Below are 18444 nucleotides of genomic sequence, written 5' to 3' on the forward strand. Positions count from 1 at the left end.
GCCTACGTTCTTCGACATGTACACACACACACATGCACGCCCACACACATGCAAGCGCACACAGCAGCAGGGTTTTGACTGCCTGAGCTGTTTATGAAGCATAGCAGCAGGTTGTTGAGAGCTGCAAATGCCTCATTATGTAAGAAGTGTTTACCAGATGCCAGTCTACAGTTTCAGTTGTCCTCTGCCTCGCTTTCTCTAACACTCTGTCTCACTCTTTCACTTGCTGTAGGCAAAGCAATCATTATGACTCCCTCTCTGGTATCTGACTGTCCATATCTCTGTTTGTCTGTCTCTTGTTCATACTTTAATTCCAATTTTACATTACATAAACTCCATCTATACATCTTATTACATCACACACACATCCAGGTGTCAGAGTGAATTAGTCTGAAATTATGAGAAATTATAATAGAATAAAATCAGCAATATAATACTTAAGTGACACCAATCATCTTGAAGGTAGAATGTGACAGCACCATAATTTCTCACAGGAAGTGTTTAATTGGCAGGCTGTCATTGTTTATTTGATGTAGTCCAGATTGGAAGCCAAAATTCAGTTCCTGTGAAGCTCTTCCAAAGCAACCCAAAACAATTACTTTTATCGTCTCCTCCTGTCTTGTATCCAGCCCAAGCAGCGCACCTCTCTGTCTTCATCCCTGGACGTCCAGAGGCCGGTCAACCACAGCTGCGAGCCCAGCGAGGTGAGCTCATCCTTGGGCTACGCCAGCTTCAGCACCAGCCCGCCTGCCAGCCCGCCGCTCAGCCCCAACCAGGAGGACTCGGCGGGCTCCAACGACGACTGTCAGCTCGCAGGTAAGAGTCGCGAAACGGGCAGGAGGGTGGGAGGGTGATTTTAAAAGCTGTCATTCAGCCAGGAGAGTGAGTGAGTGTTGGCTCTGCTGAAATACACTCTATCCTGACCTCTCTTCTCCCCGAAGAGGAGGATCAGCAGAAACACAAATATTTTCTCAAGGGGAATTTCACAATATGAAAACTTGTAATGTCAGGTCTCTTGACTTTGCTGTGTGGACGCCAAGCAAACTTTAGACTTTAGGATTGATTGTTGTCATTCAAGGCTGTGAAGATACGCACTTAATGCTCGAGATCTCTGGAATAATAGTAGTTGCATTGTACAGTTTAAAACAGTTATTTCTCTAAGGAACGTTTATGGACAGAGAGTGCATTGCAGTTAGACGTGGAATGAATGGAACAGGGTTTATACAGTCATGAAAAACCTGGAAAAGTCACAGAATTTGCAAATAACAATTTCCAGCCCTGGAAAAGTTTTGGAAAACTAAATATGAACTAAATATGAGTTATATTTAAATACTCTGTTTTAATCCTTTTTTTAAATAATATATATTTTAAATTTATTTATGTAGTAATGAAACAGAACCAATAAGGCGTATCTATTCTCGTTTCAGAGAATGTACAGTTGAGTTTGCCTCAAAGTCATAGAAAGGTCCTTGACATTTATTGCTAAAAAGGTGTAAGAACCCTGATATAAACTAGTCAGTCCAAAATGGGAGATCTTTGTAGAATCTGACATATATCATGTTCATTCGATTGCTGGTTACTTGGTGAGTGGTGAGGTTATTTCAGCACCATTCAGTTATGGTATCAATAATACATGTGCACACAATCACTCTGAAGGTCAATTTATTGAGTGTTTGTACAACACACCACCTTTGGCCTTGTGGTGCGTTCATTTGTTAGCTGTCTTGATTATTATAAAGCTGCTCAAGCTATATAGTTTTTATGGCTAGTGTCGAAGCCTCTTGTGTCATTCACTTTCTTTGTTGCCTCAGTGCTGGTATTGTTTAAACTCTTTCAGCCTGGAAACCAAATTAAACTTTGACCCTCTTGCTCTTGGCTCCAGGAAACTAAAATCATATTTCCACTGCTGTCATACTTGAGCCAAGAGGCAAACACCTTAAAGGCTAACAACAGCTCTTCGAGAGAGCTGCTGGACTCTGATGGACTGTGGGAGGAGTGGAGGGCTCACCATGAAAACTGAAATATCTTTGTCTCAGGGGAAATAAAGATACGATTCTATATCAGGCTGAAATTGACCAAATATAGGCAAGTTTCAGAAATAATTTTAAAGTTTTTGTCATATTGGCTTTTTTTTACCCATGATTTCAGCCTTCGGTGTTACAGTATGTGAGCACTAATAATAATTCCTCTCAGGGTTTTGACCTTTAGAAAAAGTCCTGTGGGTCTGACAGATGTATGGCCGCACAACATGCCTTATTAATGTTAGACCTACTGGGGTTTTTCCTCGGTGGAAGAGCATCAGTATTAAGGCTGGGTGCACTGTGATATGAAAGTTGAAGATTATCATACCATATACATTTAATGATAATAATAATAATACTGATAGTAATAATACACTTTATTTGTATAAAACATACAAGAAATGCAGCCCAGCCTGCTTTACAACAATTAAAATGACATGCACCAAGTCCCTCACATTAAAAGACATTAAGACATATAAAAAAACGCATGTAAAAATAAGAAAAGATAAAACCCACTTGATGATACTAGTAAAAGTAAGATTAAAAAATAAGGACAAAAATAGAATGCACCGATACATAACATAAGATGGAAAATAAAACCCACTGAGATAATATTAAGAAAAATAAAGCTAAAGATAGTGTATAAAATGCATTTTGCATAGTTTTCTTTTAAAAATATTGAGCGAGGTGTCGTCTCTGATATCAGTAGGTTTTATCAGTGTTTTTATCTCCGATATTTTTAACAGAGACTTTTTATTTTACTTTACTATTGATTCTTTTATTTTAAAAAAATGTTCAAGTCTGAAATATAGCAATAAAACATTTGTTAAACCAAAACTAATCCGTCTATTCGTAGTAATATTTGTACTGGTATTGTTATCTTTTTAACAATACCATACTCCATTAAGTAAAGGGCTTATATAACCACTAAGTGCCAAAGCAGGTAAAAATAATGGGTGCCGTCAGAAAGTGATATGGTGCATACTTGCAGTGCTACTGTAGCTGGCGTGCTACCTGGGAATATGCTAGTGCACGTCAGTCACAATAGCACTTCAACCTACCATGCTAACCGTCAGTTATTACCCGAATTACAGTGATTCCATTGAAATTAATGTTTTTTTTATATACTATTATTTCAAAAGTTTTTGAGGTAAAAACTGAAATTATCAAGTATATTAATCTCACTCAATCTTAATCTCTCATGTGTTCGGCTTGGAAATTAGGATGCAAACGAGCACTTTCAGCTGAAAACTCTACCAGATATCTTAAAAACTCTCCAAGACAGCAGCAAAAGATGCTCTATTAGTCTCGCTGGGAGTCTCTTTTACTGTCAGAACAGATGAAACACTGTTAGTTTCATCTGAACTCCTCGGTATCCCGGTGCCACACTTTGCTCCAGACCTCCGTTTCCTTTGTGTCACTTCCTAGTCACTCGCTTTATGCGTTGCCATAGCGACGAGATTCCTTGTTGTCATGGCAAATTGGTGGCCGTAGCGATAGTTAACTGCTGACGTGGTTATGAATACTTCCTTCTCTCACCTGGGTTTCAGTCCAACTGTCCCTAACACCCCGCTGATATCAGGCTCTGACAGACGAGGCAGAACAGGGGAAGTCGACCAGGGAGGGTTTTTCTCTCTTTGTGAGTGTGTGTGTGTGTGTGGATGTGTGTGTGTGTCATCCAGGAGCAGTTCAGAGGCCCATCTAGTCTTTCATCTGTGTAGTGCCTAGAACGAAATGCACATTCGTTATCAATCCACAGGTGTGCGCACTCACACAGACACACTCACACACACACACACACACACACACACACACACACACACACACATAGTGATGTAAAACTGAATGAGACATCTTCATCTACTATTCTCATTGAAGCATCGCCTGGCATTTATGTAACCGGGAGTGTGTTATTTCCCTGTTAAACCTACATAATGACTCAAGGGCCTGACACTGATGTCTGGCTAATGTCATCTAAGGACAGACTGAGGAGCAGTTATTGATCACAGTGTTGAAAAGCTCCACACTTGCTCAATTTACTGTCAGTTTACTTATCAAAGTCATTTTGGGACTGCTAAGTTGTAGATACATGAGAATTTTATGACGAAGAAGATGCTTTAATAGTGATGCTGGTGATTAGTTTCCATGTATTTAGTATGGATAGCTATGGGTAGTATATCTTATTTGCATTCATACTCCTTGCTATGTTTTTAAATAAAAGAGGGACATTTTCTGATAATGACATCTAGATTTATATTTGAGACAAGGCAGACATCTCTATGGCCAATATCTCCAACACCAAAACAATACATGTTTATAAATAGCACTACAGATTAGATATTTGGATATTTTTGTGGCACAAACTACCCAGAAATTTTTCTGTATTTCACTCCTATTTAGTGCATCTTTATCTTTATCTTTATCTTTATCTTTATCGTCAGTTAAAAACATTAACTGTCACCAGCATTACCTAACAGTAACAAGTTGCAAGTCAGTTATTATTTTTCCTCTCTTTTTGGATTTTCCTAAATTTAACCCAAACACTCTACTTGTATAATATTATTTGCAGCATTTGAAATGTTCCTATGATTTTTGCTTGAGGTTGACTGTTGATGCAAAAGCTGTGCAACTCGCACCAGTGGAGGAAAAACTGTCCTCTCCTCTTCCTCTCTTTAAATTTGATTAGAGTTCACTTTGAATCTCTGCTGTCAGATGATTTGCTGTAACACCGCTGTCAAAACAGGTAAAAAGTACATTTACATCCGGAAACTGCAAAGCACTCATAGTAATATGTGTACGTGTATTTTGTGTGTGTCTCTCTCGCTCTCCTTGCCTGAAGATCCAACACCAGGAATAGATTGGCACCAATTTATTTTTCCATTTAATTTTTTCTCTATTTTATTCCCCTCCTCCTTCTTTTTTCTGCTACTCTGCTCATCCCTCCTGCTCTCTCTACTTATTAGCTTTATAAGGCCCATTGTGGGGTTTCCATGGTAACAAGTGGCTTACAGAAAGAGAGACAGAGAGAGAGAGAGAGAATGAGAGAAAGAGGGAGTATATATGTATGTGGGTACAGAAGGCAAAGAGTCACAGAATTCAAAGGATGCCAGTGAGAAAGAGAGTGGGTGAGAGAGAGAGAATGAGAGTCTAACGTTGCAGGGTGGGGGGAGCTGATGATGAACGAAAATCATGAAAATGGAGAAATGAAATGTGAGATTTCAAGGGGTTGGATAGAGAAATGAGGACAAGAAAGTGAAGGAAACATTTTTTTTCTTGCCTGCACACCATAAAAGGTCTTTCCTTCCTTCCTCACAATATTCGTCTCTCTCTTTTTTATTCCTTGCATTTTCTTCCTAAAAATCCTGAACCGCTCTTCGACTCCAACCCAACATTTATACATAAATCTCCGGCCCTGCAGCACAGTATGCAGGTGTCAGCCACCTGCGTGGGCAGTTGGATAAAAAGGAGGCCTATTTATAACCCGATCCATCACTGGTGCTGCTGTTGATGCTACAGAACTACAGTTTACGTAATGTTGGACATTGCCGGAGAAGATATTCCCTCAGTGCCCTCGGTGCACAGTGCCAAGTGCAATGCAGTGTTATGCAAAAGCAGTGCAACTGTAGACGCAGTTGTCCTCCATGAATTATGCAGTGCCCCCTGCGACAAGTCAGTAACAAACAGGCACAAACCTGCAGGTCTGTATTATTCATCTGGAGGCTTTTAAGTTGCTGCGACACCTCACAGCTTCTCATACACACCTGGTTAATACAACATGGGACACGTTCTAATGTTTTTTTGCCTATCACAACAATATTTGAAGCTCCACTAATCATTGTTCTAATGTAAGCAATGGGCCAGTTTATAGCTTTTTAGCTTTTTTTTTTTTGTGTGTGTGTGTGTGTGTGTGTGTGTATGTGTGTGTTATTTTCTGTTTTACAGACTAAAACTTAAATGTTTTGATTTGGTTTTTCTGCTCTCACAAGCAGCAGGAAGTTGTTTGTAGAGAAAAAGCTCAGATGAATCTGCTAAGCCCTTAATGTAAGACAGACACAGTTATAACCCTTCTTTATACACATTTTCTGTCTTGGCTTGACGTGGTTTGACCCAGCTCATCAGCCCAGCATGGCAAAGATTTGCATCTCCATACAAAAGGGCTACCCACTTAAAGTTGTGCTTTTAACTGATGATGCTCGTCTTGAGTTGATGGTGTTCATGAGCAGTGCCCTTTTCAGCATTGTTTACTGTTGCACTTTGCAACTTTTGTTTGTAGCCAGCTGCTTAATGTCATGGGTTTTATGGCTGTTGTTTCGATTTTGCTCGGCATCTACCACCTATTGCTTGAAGTATAGAAACGGGATCTCTGAGTGGATCTAGAATCGTCACTGAATGTTGATGCCGAATTATCCCTAAGTGATGGCGAAGACCATCTGACAACACCGCGACTTGCTTGGATGTGCTTTGACGTGACTCTAGAGGTGGTCCATCTTGGGGGCAAGCTTGGCACAACATAGCGTGTTTTAACTGGTAATTGAAAAGCAAATAAACACAAAATAGTTTGACTTGGTGTGAGCAAAAGTGCCAGTGGAAAAGCCCTATTAGCGACTAGCTGGAGCACATAATGGAGCACTTGGCAGCTAAAGAGCTAGATGTTTACCTTATGAGTTGGTGGAGAACAAAACAAAGTTAAAAGGAACGTTAATATTTGAGTTAGATTTGTCAGGTAGCCAGAAGTACTGCTCCAAATGAGTGCTGATGTTAATCCTGCTCAATATGTTAAAAGGCAACATGTTAGCCAAAATTGTAGTCTCTTGTCATGCTTGCTGCTACTTCTCCAGCACACACAACAAGCATTTAAAAGCAAGCCACAACCTCATACTAATGTGATTACAGCAGGCAGGTTAAATGCACTTTGCAGTTTGCTACAGGGATTTTTGGTGGACTTCTCTCTGGCTTTATGTTTTATAGGACAACACTTCATCCTGCTTACCCTGATTAACGTCATTCTAGTCCAGATCTCCACATCAGGCTGGGTACACTATGTTTTATCTGCGGTGTTTAGCATTTCAGACTCTCTCTGACTAACACACTTAGCCTCGCTTTATGAAATACTCATTTGATCTACATACATAAAATTTCTCACGTTTTTTCTGACATGTAAGACTTTTAAATTACTGTAAGAAAATTAAATTGTCTTAATTAGTTGTGGAAAAACAGCTGCCTGAAATAACATGACATCATACTCTCTTCATAATGCAAAAAAACTGCCACAAAGGGGCAGAGTGATCGATGAGCTCTTATAGTTAATGAGCCATAAATGGCAAAGCTGCTCCGTATGTGTGTGAGTGCGGCACCGGCTGTGTGTTTACTTGAAAGACCTAAGTTCATTAAACCTCCAGTGCTTGATTCAGTCCTTTTGTTCTGAAATATCACACGCTCCACTTGTACCTTGACATCAGCTCACAACTCTGTGCACACCCTTCTGCGCAAATGCACAATAGGTTTGTCAGCCTGCTGCGCTTGATCATTAAGTCATACTCAAAGTCAGCAGCGCCTTTGTTTGTAGCGTTAATGTGACAGTCGTGCACACACATGCCCATATACACATGGATTTTCTCATGGACACCTCAGCTTTGCCCTTTCCTTTTTGTCATGTACAATCACATTTGAAGCCATTTCCTTTTTGTGTGTTCAGTATAGCCCAAAGCTTAATGTAATAAACCTAATTTGTGGCCACTGATAATGACCATTTACATATTTAATTATAACCATGCCTGAAAGGTATTCTATGCAAGATTTTCCTAAATTGGCATGCAGGTGAAGTTATTAAAAAAGGCAGCAACCAAGTGCCTGACAGTATGCAGCACGCATCCAAGGGGATGTTAGAAAAATCGCAGACACAGTGCTGAATATAGCAAAACAAAACACCATCCTGGTAATGGCTTTCATATTTCTTTTTTTGGCGATGCTGTTGACAAAAATTAGCCAGCAAATGCTTTTTTTGCAAATAAAGTCATATATTAGCGTGGTGTCCAAATGGAGGGCATGCAAGTGGAGGCAAAGACTAAAAACACTGCGCAAATGCCAATGATTTGCGCTGTTTACAACTGTTCCATTTAGTCAAAATTGGAAAGAACAAAGGCCTCTTTAAGTCCCAAGAGTAGAAGAAAGTGAAGTGGAGAAGTAAAAGAAAAAAAACTCACTGAGAATCAGCGGCAGATGTCGATAATAAACCTCCATCCTTAGTCATGTCACAATTTCTAAGTGTTCAGCATTCTTTGAGTTGGATGCAATTACAATGTGCTGTTTCAGCAGACCTTTGGGAACGATCAGGCAAGTAGTAAGTAGAAAAAAAGTCTCTTGAGTTAGCTAACATTAGCTAGTAACACTAGCCGGACAGTTGTGCATCTGGGTACAGAGTTGAAATATAAAAAAAACAGTTATACTCAAGCACATTTACTCACTCGGCCAAAAACAAGATGTTGGTCGATAAAGTCTTGGACCCAACCACGTACAAAATAGTTGTAGTAATTGTATGCTTTAATCAGCTGGCAGAGTGACGTTAAAATGTAATTTATAACAACAGTCGTGCCAGCTTTGGATGAATGAATCACATCCAACAAGATAACTACTGACGACTGCGGCTCAGAAGCAGGTTATCCCCTTTTCGGAAGACTGGCCGCCCCCAGCTCCTCCAGTCTGCATATGAAAGAATTCTAGGGCAAGAAGCTGAACCCGAAATTGCTCCTTATGACTGTGTCATCGCCGTGTTAGTGTGTGTGACTCAGTCTAAACTGAGTAACAGGTGGTACCTTGTTTGGTAGCTTAGGCCACTCATGTGTGAATGTGTGTGTGTGGCTCAATGTAATTGCATTTACCGTACTGCCAACTTCCAAGCCATGCAGTATATGAATTTATTTCTTCCTTTTCTTCATCTGAATTTGTCATAATAGTCACATGATTGCAAACAACCTTTCCTGCATAACATAGTTTTCCCTCTTTTTCTCCTCATTTTGCAATAAGCAGAAAAGCATTGCGACTGTCGGTAGACTTGCTCTCACTTTACATAAAATGGCAGGAATTTTCCCTGCTGTTCTACCCAGGTTGAATGTGCTGAATGTTTGCCTCCCCCCTGTTGTGTGGCAGAAGGCAAATGTGATGAAATTATAGCTCTTTCTGCACTTTTGCACTCAAGGGTGAAAGAGGATCAATCAACGATGAAAGCTGTTAAGTCAAATTTCACAGGTGGGAGAGAGAAGGAGAAAAGTAGAGACAAATCCAGCAATTTTCTTGTTTATGGGGTTTTGTTTCTGTCTTTGCAGAATACCGTCTCTTTGTGAAGCTTCTAAGTGATTCAATTTTTGGGACACTTTTTAGTCAGTGGTGTTGAGTCTTATTGTTTCTTACAATCAGTCGTCCTTGTATGCACCTCTCTGATACAGAATACGTTCGGGCACCACCGGTCTTTGTAGTAAAATGTCCTCTCCAAACTGTGCGGCCCTCAGAGATGTAGCTCTAATTACCTCCAAATTTCCATTGATAAGCAGGATTGTTTTGATCACACGTTCTATGCGCTTGTATTGTTCAGTTTTGACCTCAGGCATTTCTGCTAGACAGTGATGTGTGTTTGATTTAATTTGTCTAATAATTTGATTTACAGCCACATACCTACAAAACTAACGACACTCTCATCAGCCTCAGCTGTACTTTATATTTAGTGCTAATTAAAAAATGCTAACATGCTTAACTTTTATAGTGAACTTCATAAAACAGCTTAAAGGTATATTATTAGGAATTGATGGTTACTTTTTGTAAACACAGCAAGCCACTATTCATTTTCTCCAGGATTTTGCAGTCTGTTTTTGGGATTGTTTACAGCCTCAAATGCATTGTTTTATTTTCTCAATGACATTGTGAAGGCAATTGAAAATTGCAAAAAGTTCTGTCACATATTCTTTGCTCATTATTGTAGGGTGGGGTAAACAGATAATCATCTGTGATCAGCTGTTGCTGCCGACACGGTACTGAAGAACTGTCTATGTGAGCCACTCTCCTCCTCATGTCTCTGCCCGATTAGCAAGAGCTAACATGTCACAACTTGATGTTATTCATACTTGTAATATTTTGCTGCATGGGCAGAGGCCCGGCAGCAGTAGTTAACATCCAAAACAGAGCCGTTAATTTCACAATGACACTAAAACAGCTCAACTTCATCATCAAACCAGTTAATAACCATTGGGTGATTTTAGCCGTGTTATGCTACAAGTTAGCCCTGTCACTGTGTAAGTGACTCTGCCAGGCCCAGAGCTCACACTCCTAGAATTAGTAATCTCATGATAAACAGAGGGAAAGACTGAGCGAATCAATACACTGCACACAGCTCGAGCGAATCAATACACTGCACACAGCTCTACAATGAAATTAGATTTTAACAATCTTAAAAGGTAAAATTTGCAATAAAGTTGCAGCGATTGGATAAGACTGTAAGGTTGCAGATTGATAGAGACTGGTGAAAGTGAAACCAACACTAACTTCATTATCATTGTGGAACAAGCTTTCTCCACAGGGCGAATCGCCTCACTGTATTTGCAGTGGGGTTTTTTCAGCACTGTGTTTGCAATTTTTGTTGGGCGCCTGGTCGCTACCCTTTAGTAAAGTCCTGACATCATGCTGTTATTGGAAAAGATTGCAGCTGATAAATGTCTTGAAAATAGCAAATTAAGAAGAAAATACAGTCAGAGTCTATGCAGATAAATACACTGTCACACACTACTACTGGGTCATACATGATGCTTACTTTTATCTGAGTCCAAACATTGTTTTTTAGGAAAATCTTGCATAATGTTACTTTAACATCAGCATGTTACTGTTGTTATTGTAAACATGTTAGCACACTGATGGCAGCAGTTATCTTAAAGAAGTGCTGTGCTCAAGTACAGCTTCACGGAGCTGCTAGCATATCTGTACGTGATGGTGAGTCATGTTAAGAAACTCTGAACACAAAAGAGGCTCACACAGACACGCAGACTCAAATCCAAACAACAAAACAGAGAGTAGAATTCAGTCAGGTGCGGAGAGGAACTCATCCCTCTGTTGATCCCATTCAGCAGTAGTGACGAGGACAATAACGGACCTGAGTGGACTGAATAAAGTGCAGATTTATGGAGTACATTTTATTCTTATGAGTGTTTTGTCATGCTACCTGTGACAATGATGGAAATGAATTCTGGGTGTTTTGTCCCTAACACAGTCTGATGTGTTGCATCTCAAATATATTTATATGTCCTCACCAAAGCAAAATAACCACACATGCTCATTCAGGGCTGAGATACAAACACATGCGCACATGCATCCCACACACGCATGCACACACACACACACACACACACACACACAGACACACACACACACACACAAACACACAGTTTATTGGTGACAATCTTGTTTAACTCTCACTGTCCCTCTCCGTCTCACACTTACAGTACACACTGACACACACACACACACACACACAAATGGAATTTCAATGAGTGTAGTGAGAGACTGCTGTCACTCCCAACTTCAGGAGACTTGAAAAATAGGTTACCGCGGGAGACGAGCCAGTTGCCGTGGCAATATACTCTGCGTACTTGAATCAGGAATGAAAGTGTGGATTCAATATCTACAGACTGGCCCCTCGCTACCTTAAGGCTGGGGTGACATACATACTATCAGACATGAAGTAATGCTCTCAGCAGGGAGTCCCATCCCTCCCATTCCTGCCGCCCACAGGAGGAGCAGGGGGTTAAGACTGTTTGCACCCGTTTGTGTAACGCTGGCCTGGTGTCACAGATCTGATGCTGAGTTTTTAGCATGCACATCCAGTCACAAAATGCAAAAAAGATGAAGATAGGGAAAACTGTTCCCCAGTTTAATCTTGGAACATGATAAGCCAGTGAAATTTTCACTCAGCATTGAAATAAATTAAATTAGAGATGCAGATTCGGGGATTATATGTATTACTTTATGTGATTACTTTCTAGATCTTGTGGAAGACCTCTTGACAGAAAATGATGAATAATCAATTTTTTTAAAAAACAAAACCTGCTGTAATGCTTTAGAGTAAGCAGTTTGTGTTAAACTACATCACATTTCCTAACAATTGTCAACCTGACTTTGTTGCACCTTGAAGGGGGCATATCATGCTCATTATCAGGTTCTTATTTGTATTTTAGGTTTGTATTGGAACATGTTTAAATGCTTTTGTCGAAAATACTTTGACTTTGTCATTTGGTCTGAGCTGTATTTACCCTCAGTATGAGATGCTCTGTTTTAGAGCTGTAATCTTTAAGACCCCCTCCTGACAAAGTCCAGTCTTCTCTGATTGGTCAACATTTCTGGGTCCTCCATATCTCAGTGTCTCTCTAATGGACAGCTGCGGTGAAAGATTACCCATAAAAGCTCTTATACCAAAATCTTCAGAACAGGACATGTCCCAGCAGGAATATGATCCAAAATCTAAAACAGATTTACATTTGCAATTAATATTACATGTTTCCCCAACATTAGCATGTAGCTACATGTAGCAGTGTAATGCAAACACTTACATTACCACGTATTGAACAGACGATCAGATGATGATAGAATAAAATCCATCACAAATCAACATCAGCTGGTGTCGAAGGTAGAAAAACATGTTAGAAACAAAGTATTCAGAATGTTCTAAACCCAAAAAGGGGTGAAATAACGACACCAGTAGCCACAATTTCATGTCTCCCGGACGTCAGGATGTAGTCACGTAGCAGTGTAATAGTGTTGTTTTATATATATATATATATTAATATGACATAAAATTATGAAAAGCATATGTCTCTTTTCACTCCCCTCAGACTAAAAAGTTTGTTTTTGCGTTACTTCCATATTCAGTGCTTTTTGCTAATGCAGTAGTATCTTGACTAGTCACTGGGACTGATGAGGGCTTAATATCCGACCTTTGGTGTAATTGAAACTCAGTGCTACTTAGGAATGCTTTTATGCCTTTTAGCTAATGCTTGTGGCATTTCCAACAGCACTTGAAGGCAGCACTTCCACAGCTCTCACATGCAATTCATTGAATTTCCTGTTACCTTAACACCTTCTCAAATCAACGATCTAGACTTGAAATAATATCCTTTCATCATCAAACCAAGTAGCAGCCCATCAGTCTTACTTAGTCTTAGCCTAGCACCGACCTAGTGCTAGCTTAGACCCTGATAATGATTTATCCAGGCCGGTGGCGCTTAGGAAACAGGGTTCAGTCTTAAATCTCTGCGATGACTGACAGCTCAGATATTACTCTGTAGTTTTTAATAACAGTCAGTGCAGCCCCAACAGAGATAAAGTGATGAACACGGCGCTATCAGTTGTTTGGATCATCTCCCAGCTCCTCCTGCCATCACACACAAACACACTGACACAAACACACACAAACACACAGAGGAAGACATCCCACTGTATGAGAGATTGTGTGTGTAGTATTTATAGTGTTTGTGCATCTGTCTGCATTCACGGGCTCAAAAACGACTGAAACGATAAAGGCGTGGCAAGTTTATCTGTATTGCACCTTTGAACAACAAGGCAATTCAGAGTGTTCTATAGAAAGTCATTAAGAAAACATACACAAGGAGCACCGAGCAACACAGAAAGACACAAGATTTTAATAAGCGTAAAACACAATAAAACAGAAGATAAAAAGAAGAAAATAGTCAAATTAACATTTGATTTGAAATTACAGCGCAAGATATGAATATTCAAAATCAATAAAATGCTGTAGATAACAAAAAAGAGACACGAAATGGGAGGTTTGGCATCCTCCATGAAAATGTTGATGTTCACCAAGAAAGGCAAATGTTTTACAGCAGCAGTTGTTACTGCAAAACAGAATGGAAAATTCATGTCATTATACTGTGCTGCACAGCGGCAGATTGGTTAGAGCACATGTTCACACACCTTGCAATGTAAGTGGGCTCCACTCTTCTGCAGTGCAGTGCATTTGGGTATCAGATTTTTCCATGCAGTTCATTTCATATTTCTGCATTTTCAGCAATGCTCTGAAACACATTCAGCTGTCAGTGTACACAGTGTTTTTTCTACTTGAAATTGGGGTTGAAATGGGAAACTTTTAGTGACCTCTCCGGCTGTTCGCTCTTCTTACTTATCAGCAAGATTTGGGTTATAGAATGTGCTTGGTGAGCGTGGAGTCAGACGACATGTCAGTGACTGGCGGGGTGACTTAAATGCGAGGGATAACTAGCTCTTCCTTTCTTTATCAGTGAATCCCAAAAGGCGTGAGGTTGGGTAGAGGGGGGAGAAATTACAACTGATCTAAGAGCTGGGTTTTCAACACGCTGACATTTAAGCTATGGTGTTTTATCTTTATTTCGTTGGGGCTGCTGCTTGTCGGGGAGAATCATTTTGAGCCTGGCAGATGGATGTCGCAGACTGATCCAAAAACCGTCCATCAGTAATTTAACTCCAGATCGGCTCAGGATAACGACGCAGCAAGATGACTCGTCACATCTTTTTTGCAGATGCAGATTTACTGTTATTAAATAGTTTTTATCACTTTTTTAAAATGGGAATTTAAATAATTTCATGACTATCTGTCAGTGTGAAAATCAGTAGTAAATTACGTTTCTTGGATAAAATTCTCCAGAGATGATGCAGCCCAACCTGCTGTGTGCTCTGTGGAATGAATGGATTTACTACCTCAGATCAAACCTTACTCCCATCTCCCCGGTTTCTTTTACCTCCTATTCTGACATATAACCTCCAGCTCTGTATCCCCACTCTTTCATTTTTCCACCTCTTCCACCCCTCTGCCATTCAATCTCTCATTCTGTCACTCACTTATTTCTCCAGCCACTTTTCTGAGCTCTCATTTGCTTCTGTCTCGCTCTCTCTGCCTGTCATTCACTGTTATGTGCTCTCTGCCCGCCCCCTCACTTTCCCTCAGCCTCGCTGCTAGTTATCAAGCCTTCTTCAGCTTTTCAGTTGTGCTGTATTGCTACAGTTTGCCTCTCATAACTCATTTGCTCTATCTCTCTTTTTTTCTCCCTCGCTCTGTCGCCCACTCCCTACCTCTTCTCCCTCTGTTTTCTTTCCGCCCATCCTGAACAGTGGGCAAGAAACTGGTGGTGCTGACCGCTGCAGCAAGAATTTATTAATGAGCAATTAAACACGTCTGAGATTCTTGCAGCATGTGTGAAAATAAGAGAAAGTTCTCTAATCAAGGATATACAGTTTATTTTTACCAGCTGTGAAAGCAGAGCTGATTTTGTTTGTGTGTGTGTGTGTGTGTGTGTGTGTGTGTTTATCATCATCACAAAGTATGTTCCTTAAGACACCTACTGCAGAGGGGACTACCTCAGAAGCTATTTGAAGTATTTTGCCAGATGTTCATAGGCCTGTCTTCCTGTTTATGGACAGATTTTTCACAACCATGCAAGATACAGTCATGAAACTTTGCATGTGGCGCTTTGTGCACCACAAGCCGAGTGCCATCTACAGTAGTAAGATTATATGGGAGAGATGGCAGCCATTGCTACAGCCGATATCTCCAACAATCTGATTCTCACACTAAAACAATGAATACTGATAAAAAGCACCACATGTAAAAGGAAAAGTTATGTATTTTGTACTATGAGATTAATTGTCCCTTTAAGCCACAGTAGCCATCATTTTACAGATGCCTTACCCCTTTTGTTTTTCCCTCACTTTGACTTGTTCTGGATTTAGACATTGTATAAAGGGCTTCACCTATAATTCAGGTGCTTTATGAAGTGATGACTTTCATAAGAAATAGAGAAAGTTATTCTGGAGAAGCTTTACATGCCAATATTAGACAGTTAAAGACAATATCAATGCAATATAATATATTCTACTAATTCTAAGCAGTTTTTTTGAGTAGGCACTGTGTTCACACTGTAAAATACACAAGCATACTCAAAATACTCAGTATTCACAGTAAAAAAGCTTCCACTATTGTCTTGCATTGCCAAAAGGAAATGGAGAAGCTGCTTACAGCTGCATAGCATTGCAACAAATAGCAGATGATGGCGAGGCAGCTGGAGGAAGATTTTAGAAAACAAACATTAAAAAAACGTGTTAAATCTTTGGAAGAAGATTTAGCTTTTTCAATTCAAATAGCAGTGTTATTTCAAGTCCTTGTCAGATTGATGTTTGTTTGTGCATGTACAGACCTTTTTTGACAGTCTGACATAAAGCAGAGGTGTAACTAATGGCATTCATCATGCTGCATTCCATTTAAGTGTACACGTTCCAGGCCTTTGATATTGTGCATGCGGCCTCACTGTTATGGCTTACTGAGGTCCCTAAATCGAACTGAACCATTGTTAATGTTTTTAGCTATGCCTGTGTTTTTACTGCAATGACAAGTTAAAATATCTACTGTGGAAAAATGGTTTATGACATCATTCCCTGTTCCTACAAAAAGGTAAAGCATTTTTGTTTTATTTTACTGCAAAAACAGGATCCCAGAGCACATACTGTTTACAATATGATACAGGATGTAGGACTGCGGCACAGATGTATGTGTCTAAAATGCTTAGATATAATAAGTAATAAATTTAAGTTTTTTTTAAAGGATGCTTCCTGTCTTGAGACAGCAAAGCAGAATATCCACCGGTGTCAACAAACAAGCAGTGCTCACAACAACAAAAAGTCCACACACACTGTTATATAAATATATTTATTGCTTTGGCAAAACTAAATTAAGGCTGTAGCATTCTGACTTCAGCCCGGGCATGCTGATCTGACCGGTCCATCTGAAACAGACAGAGGCAAATATATTGTGATACTGTACTTGTACAGCTAAGAGATGATCCAAACAACTGATATCACTTGATACTGTACAAACAAGAGCCTGGTTTGTACTATTTTATCAGGTAAAACGAAGCAATAACAGCAAATTCATGCAACTTAGCTAATTTACAGCTAGCTGGCTAACCTTTGCTGGGTAAAGTTATCAGTATGTTAGTTGGCTGGCTTGCCAAATTACTTCACTAGCTGACGTGATAAATAATGCATACTTATGTATTATGACAGTGTTGATTAAGCCAACAGTAAATGATGTAACAGTACAAAGCAAAGGTGAATAACTAATGATTGCTTTTGCCAAGAGCGATGCAATGCAAGGGGGACCTGGCCCAGACCTAGGCTAAGGTTAGCCAACTAGCTGTAAAGCTACTCTGCACAGGTCTGCATTTGGCTGCTTTGTCCATTACTTCAAAAAGTAATTTGCAAATTGAAAATAAAATAATGGAAAATTGCAGATATTAACTTTATTAACTTTATTCTAAATATGATTGTATTGCATTTTCCAGCATTCTATCAGCACAATGCCATGCAATCACATTAGGTATTATGTTTGTTTTGGCCAATGCCCAGGTGCTTGTTTGTGCCTGCGAAGTCCATTTGCAAGCAACATAATGCAGACTGCAGTTCACGTTGTGCATATCATTGTGCAACAATACTCCAGTGTCCAGCAGCAAAGCCCTTAAAAAAATATGACAGATCTGGAATTGGGACGCAGCAACCATATGCTCCTTAAACCACTGGACACCGCAGAAGAGATTACTTTTGAGTATTTTCTTTCTATAAATAGAAATGGTGTTTAAATACATTGAATAAACTCTCCATTTCACATCTATTTCTCTCCCGCCCACTCTCTTCTTCTCTGCCTGTGCTCCAATGATAGGTGGGTGGTGGGAGGAAGCACACAGCTGAAGCTTTAGCCTCTTGCAGTTTTGAACTTGAGGAAGTGATGTCGTCATACATCGTTGCATCAGTCAGTCAATCAATAACATCAGTCGCTAAATCAGCCATTGCTTTTATTAAGCGCTGTGTATTAATGATGATAAATGATGATAAAGATATATGGATTGATCCTTAACTAGTACAGTTAATTCTGTACATGTAACACTGAGACACACTTGTCTTCATTTGTTGCAAAAACAAACACATACATTACTGCAGTTGTTGTCTTGAGATGAACAGCAGTTATCCAAATGCCAATCATTTTCTGGGCTGAGCTGCTGCGTGCTACAACTTGTGTGTGTACTTGTTTCGCAATAAAAATGCAGGTATGCAGAGTGATACAGCTGCCGTTTCACCATTTGATTCTTAGACGTTGCAGGATGATGAGTTGCTATTAATGTGTACAGTACATACAGCACGATTGTTCCTTAGTCTGAGCCGATATTGCTTTGGATGCCCAGGTAAGACACACGCACACACACACACACACACACACACACACACACACACACACACACACACACATATACACACACAGAGGACGATTTGTGAGGCTGCAGAGTGATTAGTAGGCTTAGGAATGAATAGGTAATATAATGTAGGAAGACTATTGATTGTTTGCAGGGGA

The 18444-nt window shown here is 39.8% G+C and overlaps 1 protein-coding gene across 6 annotated transcripts in view; it reads left to right on the plus strand.

The window, feature by feature from the left end:
• The window catches only part of anks1b (ankyrin repeat and sterile alpha motif domain containing 1B), a 284427-nt gene that overhangs the window by 176419 nt on the left and 89564 nt on the right, over positions 1-18444 (plus strand). For all 6 annotated transcript variants that reach the window (XM_042511305.2, XM_088072744.1, XM_088072740.1 and 3 more), the window contains one exon: positions 630-816. In XM_042511305.2, coding sequence (XP_042367239.2) covers positions 630-816 — 187 coding nt within the window. The remainder of the gene's footprint in view (positions 1-629; positions 817-18444) is intronic.

This window comes from Plectropomus leopardus, chromosome 22, assembly GCF_026936395.1.
Source record: "Plectropomus leopardus strain MGB_pleo_1.0 chromosome 22, ASM2693639v1, whole genome shotgun sequence".
Classification (NCBI taxonomy): Eukaryota; Metazoa; Chordata; class Actinopteri; order Perciformes; family Serranidae; genus Plectropomus; species Plectropomus leopardus.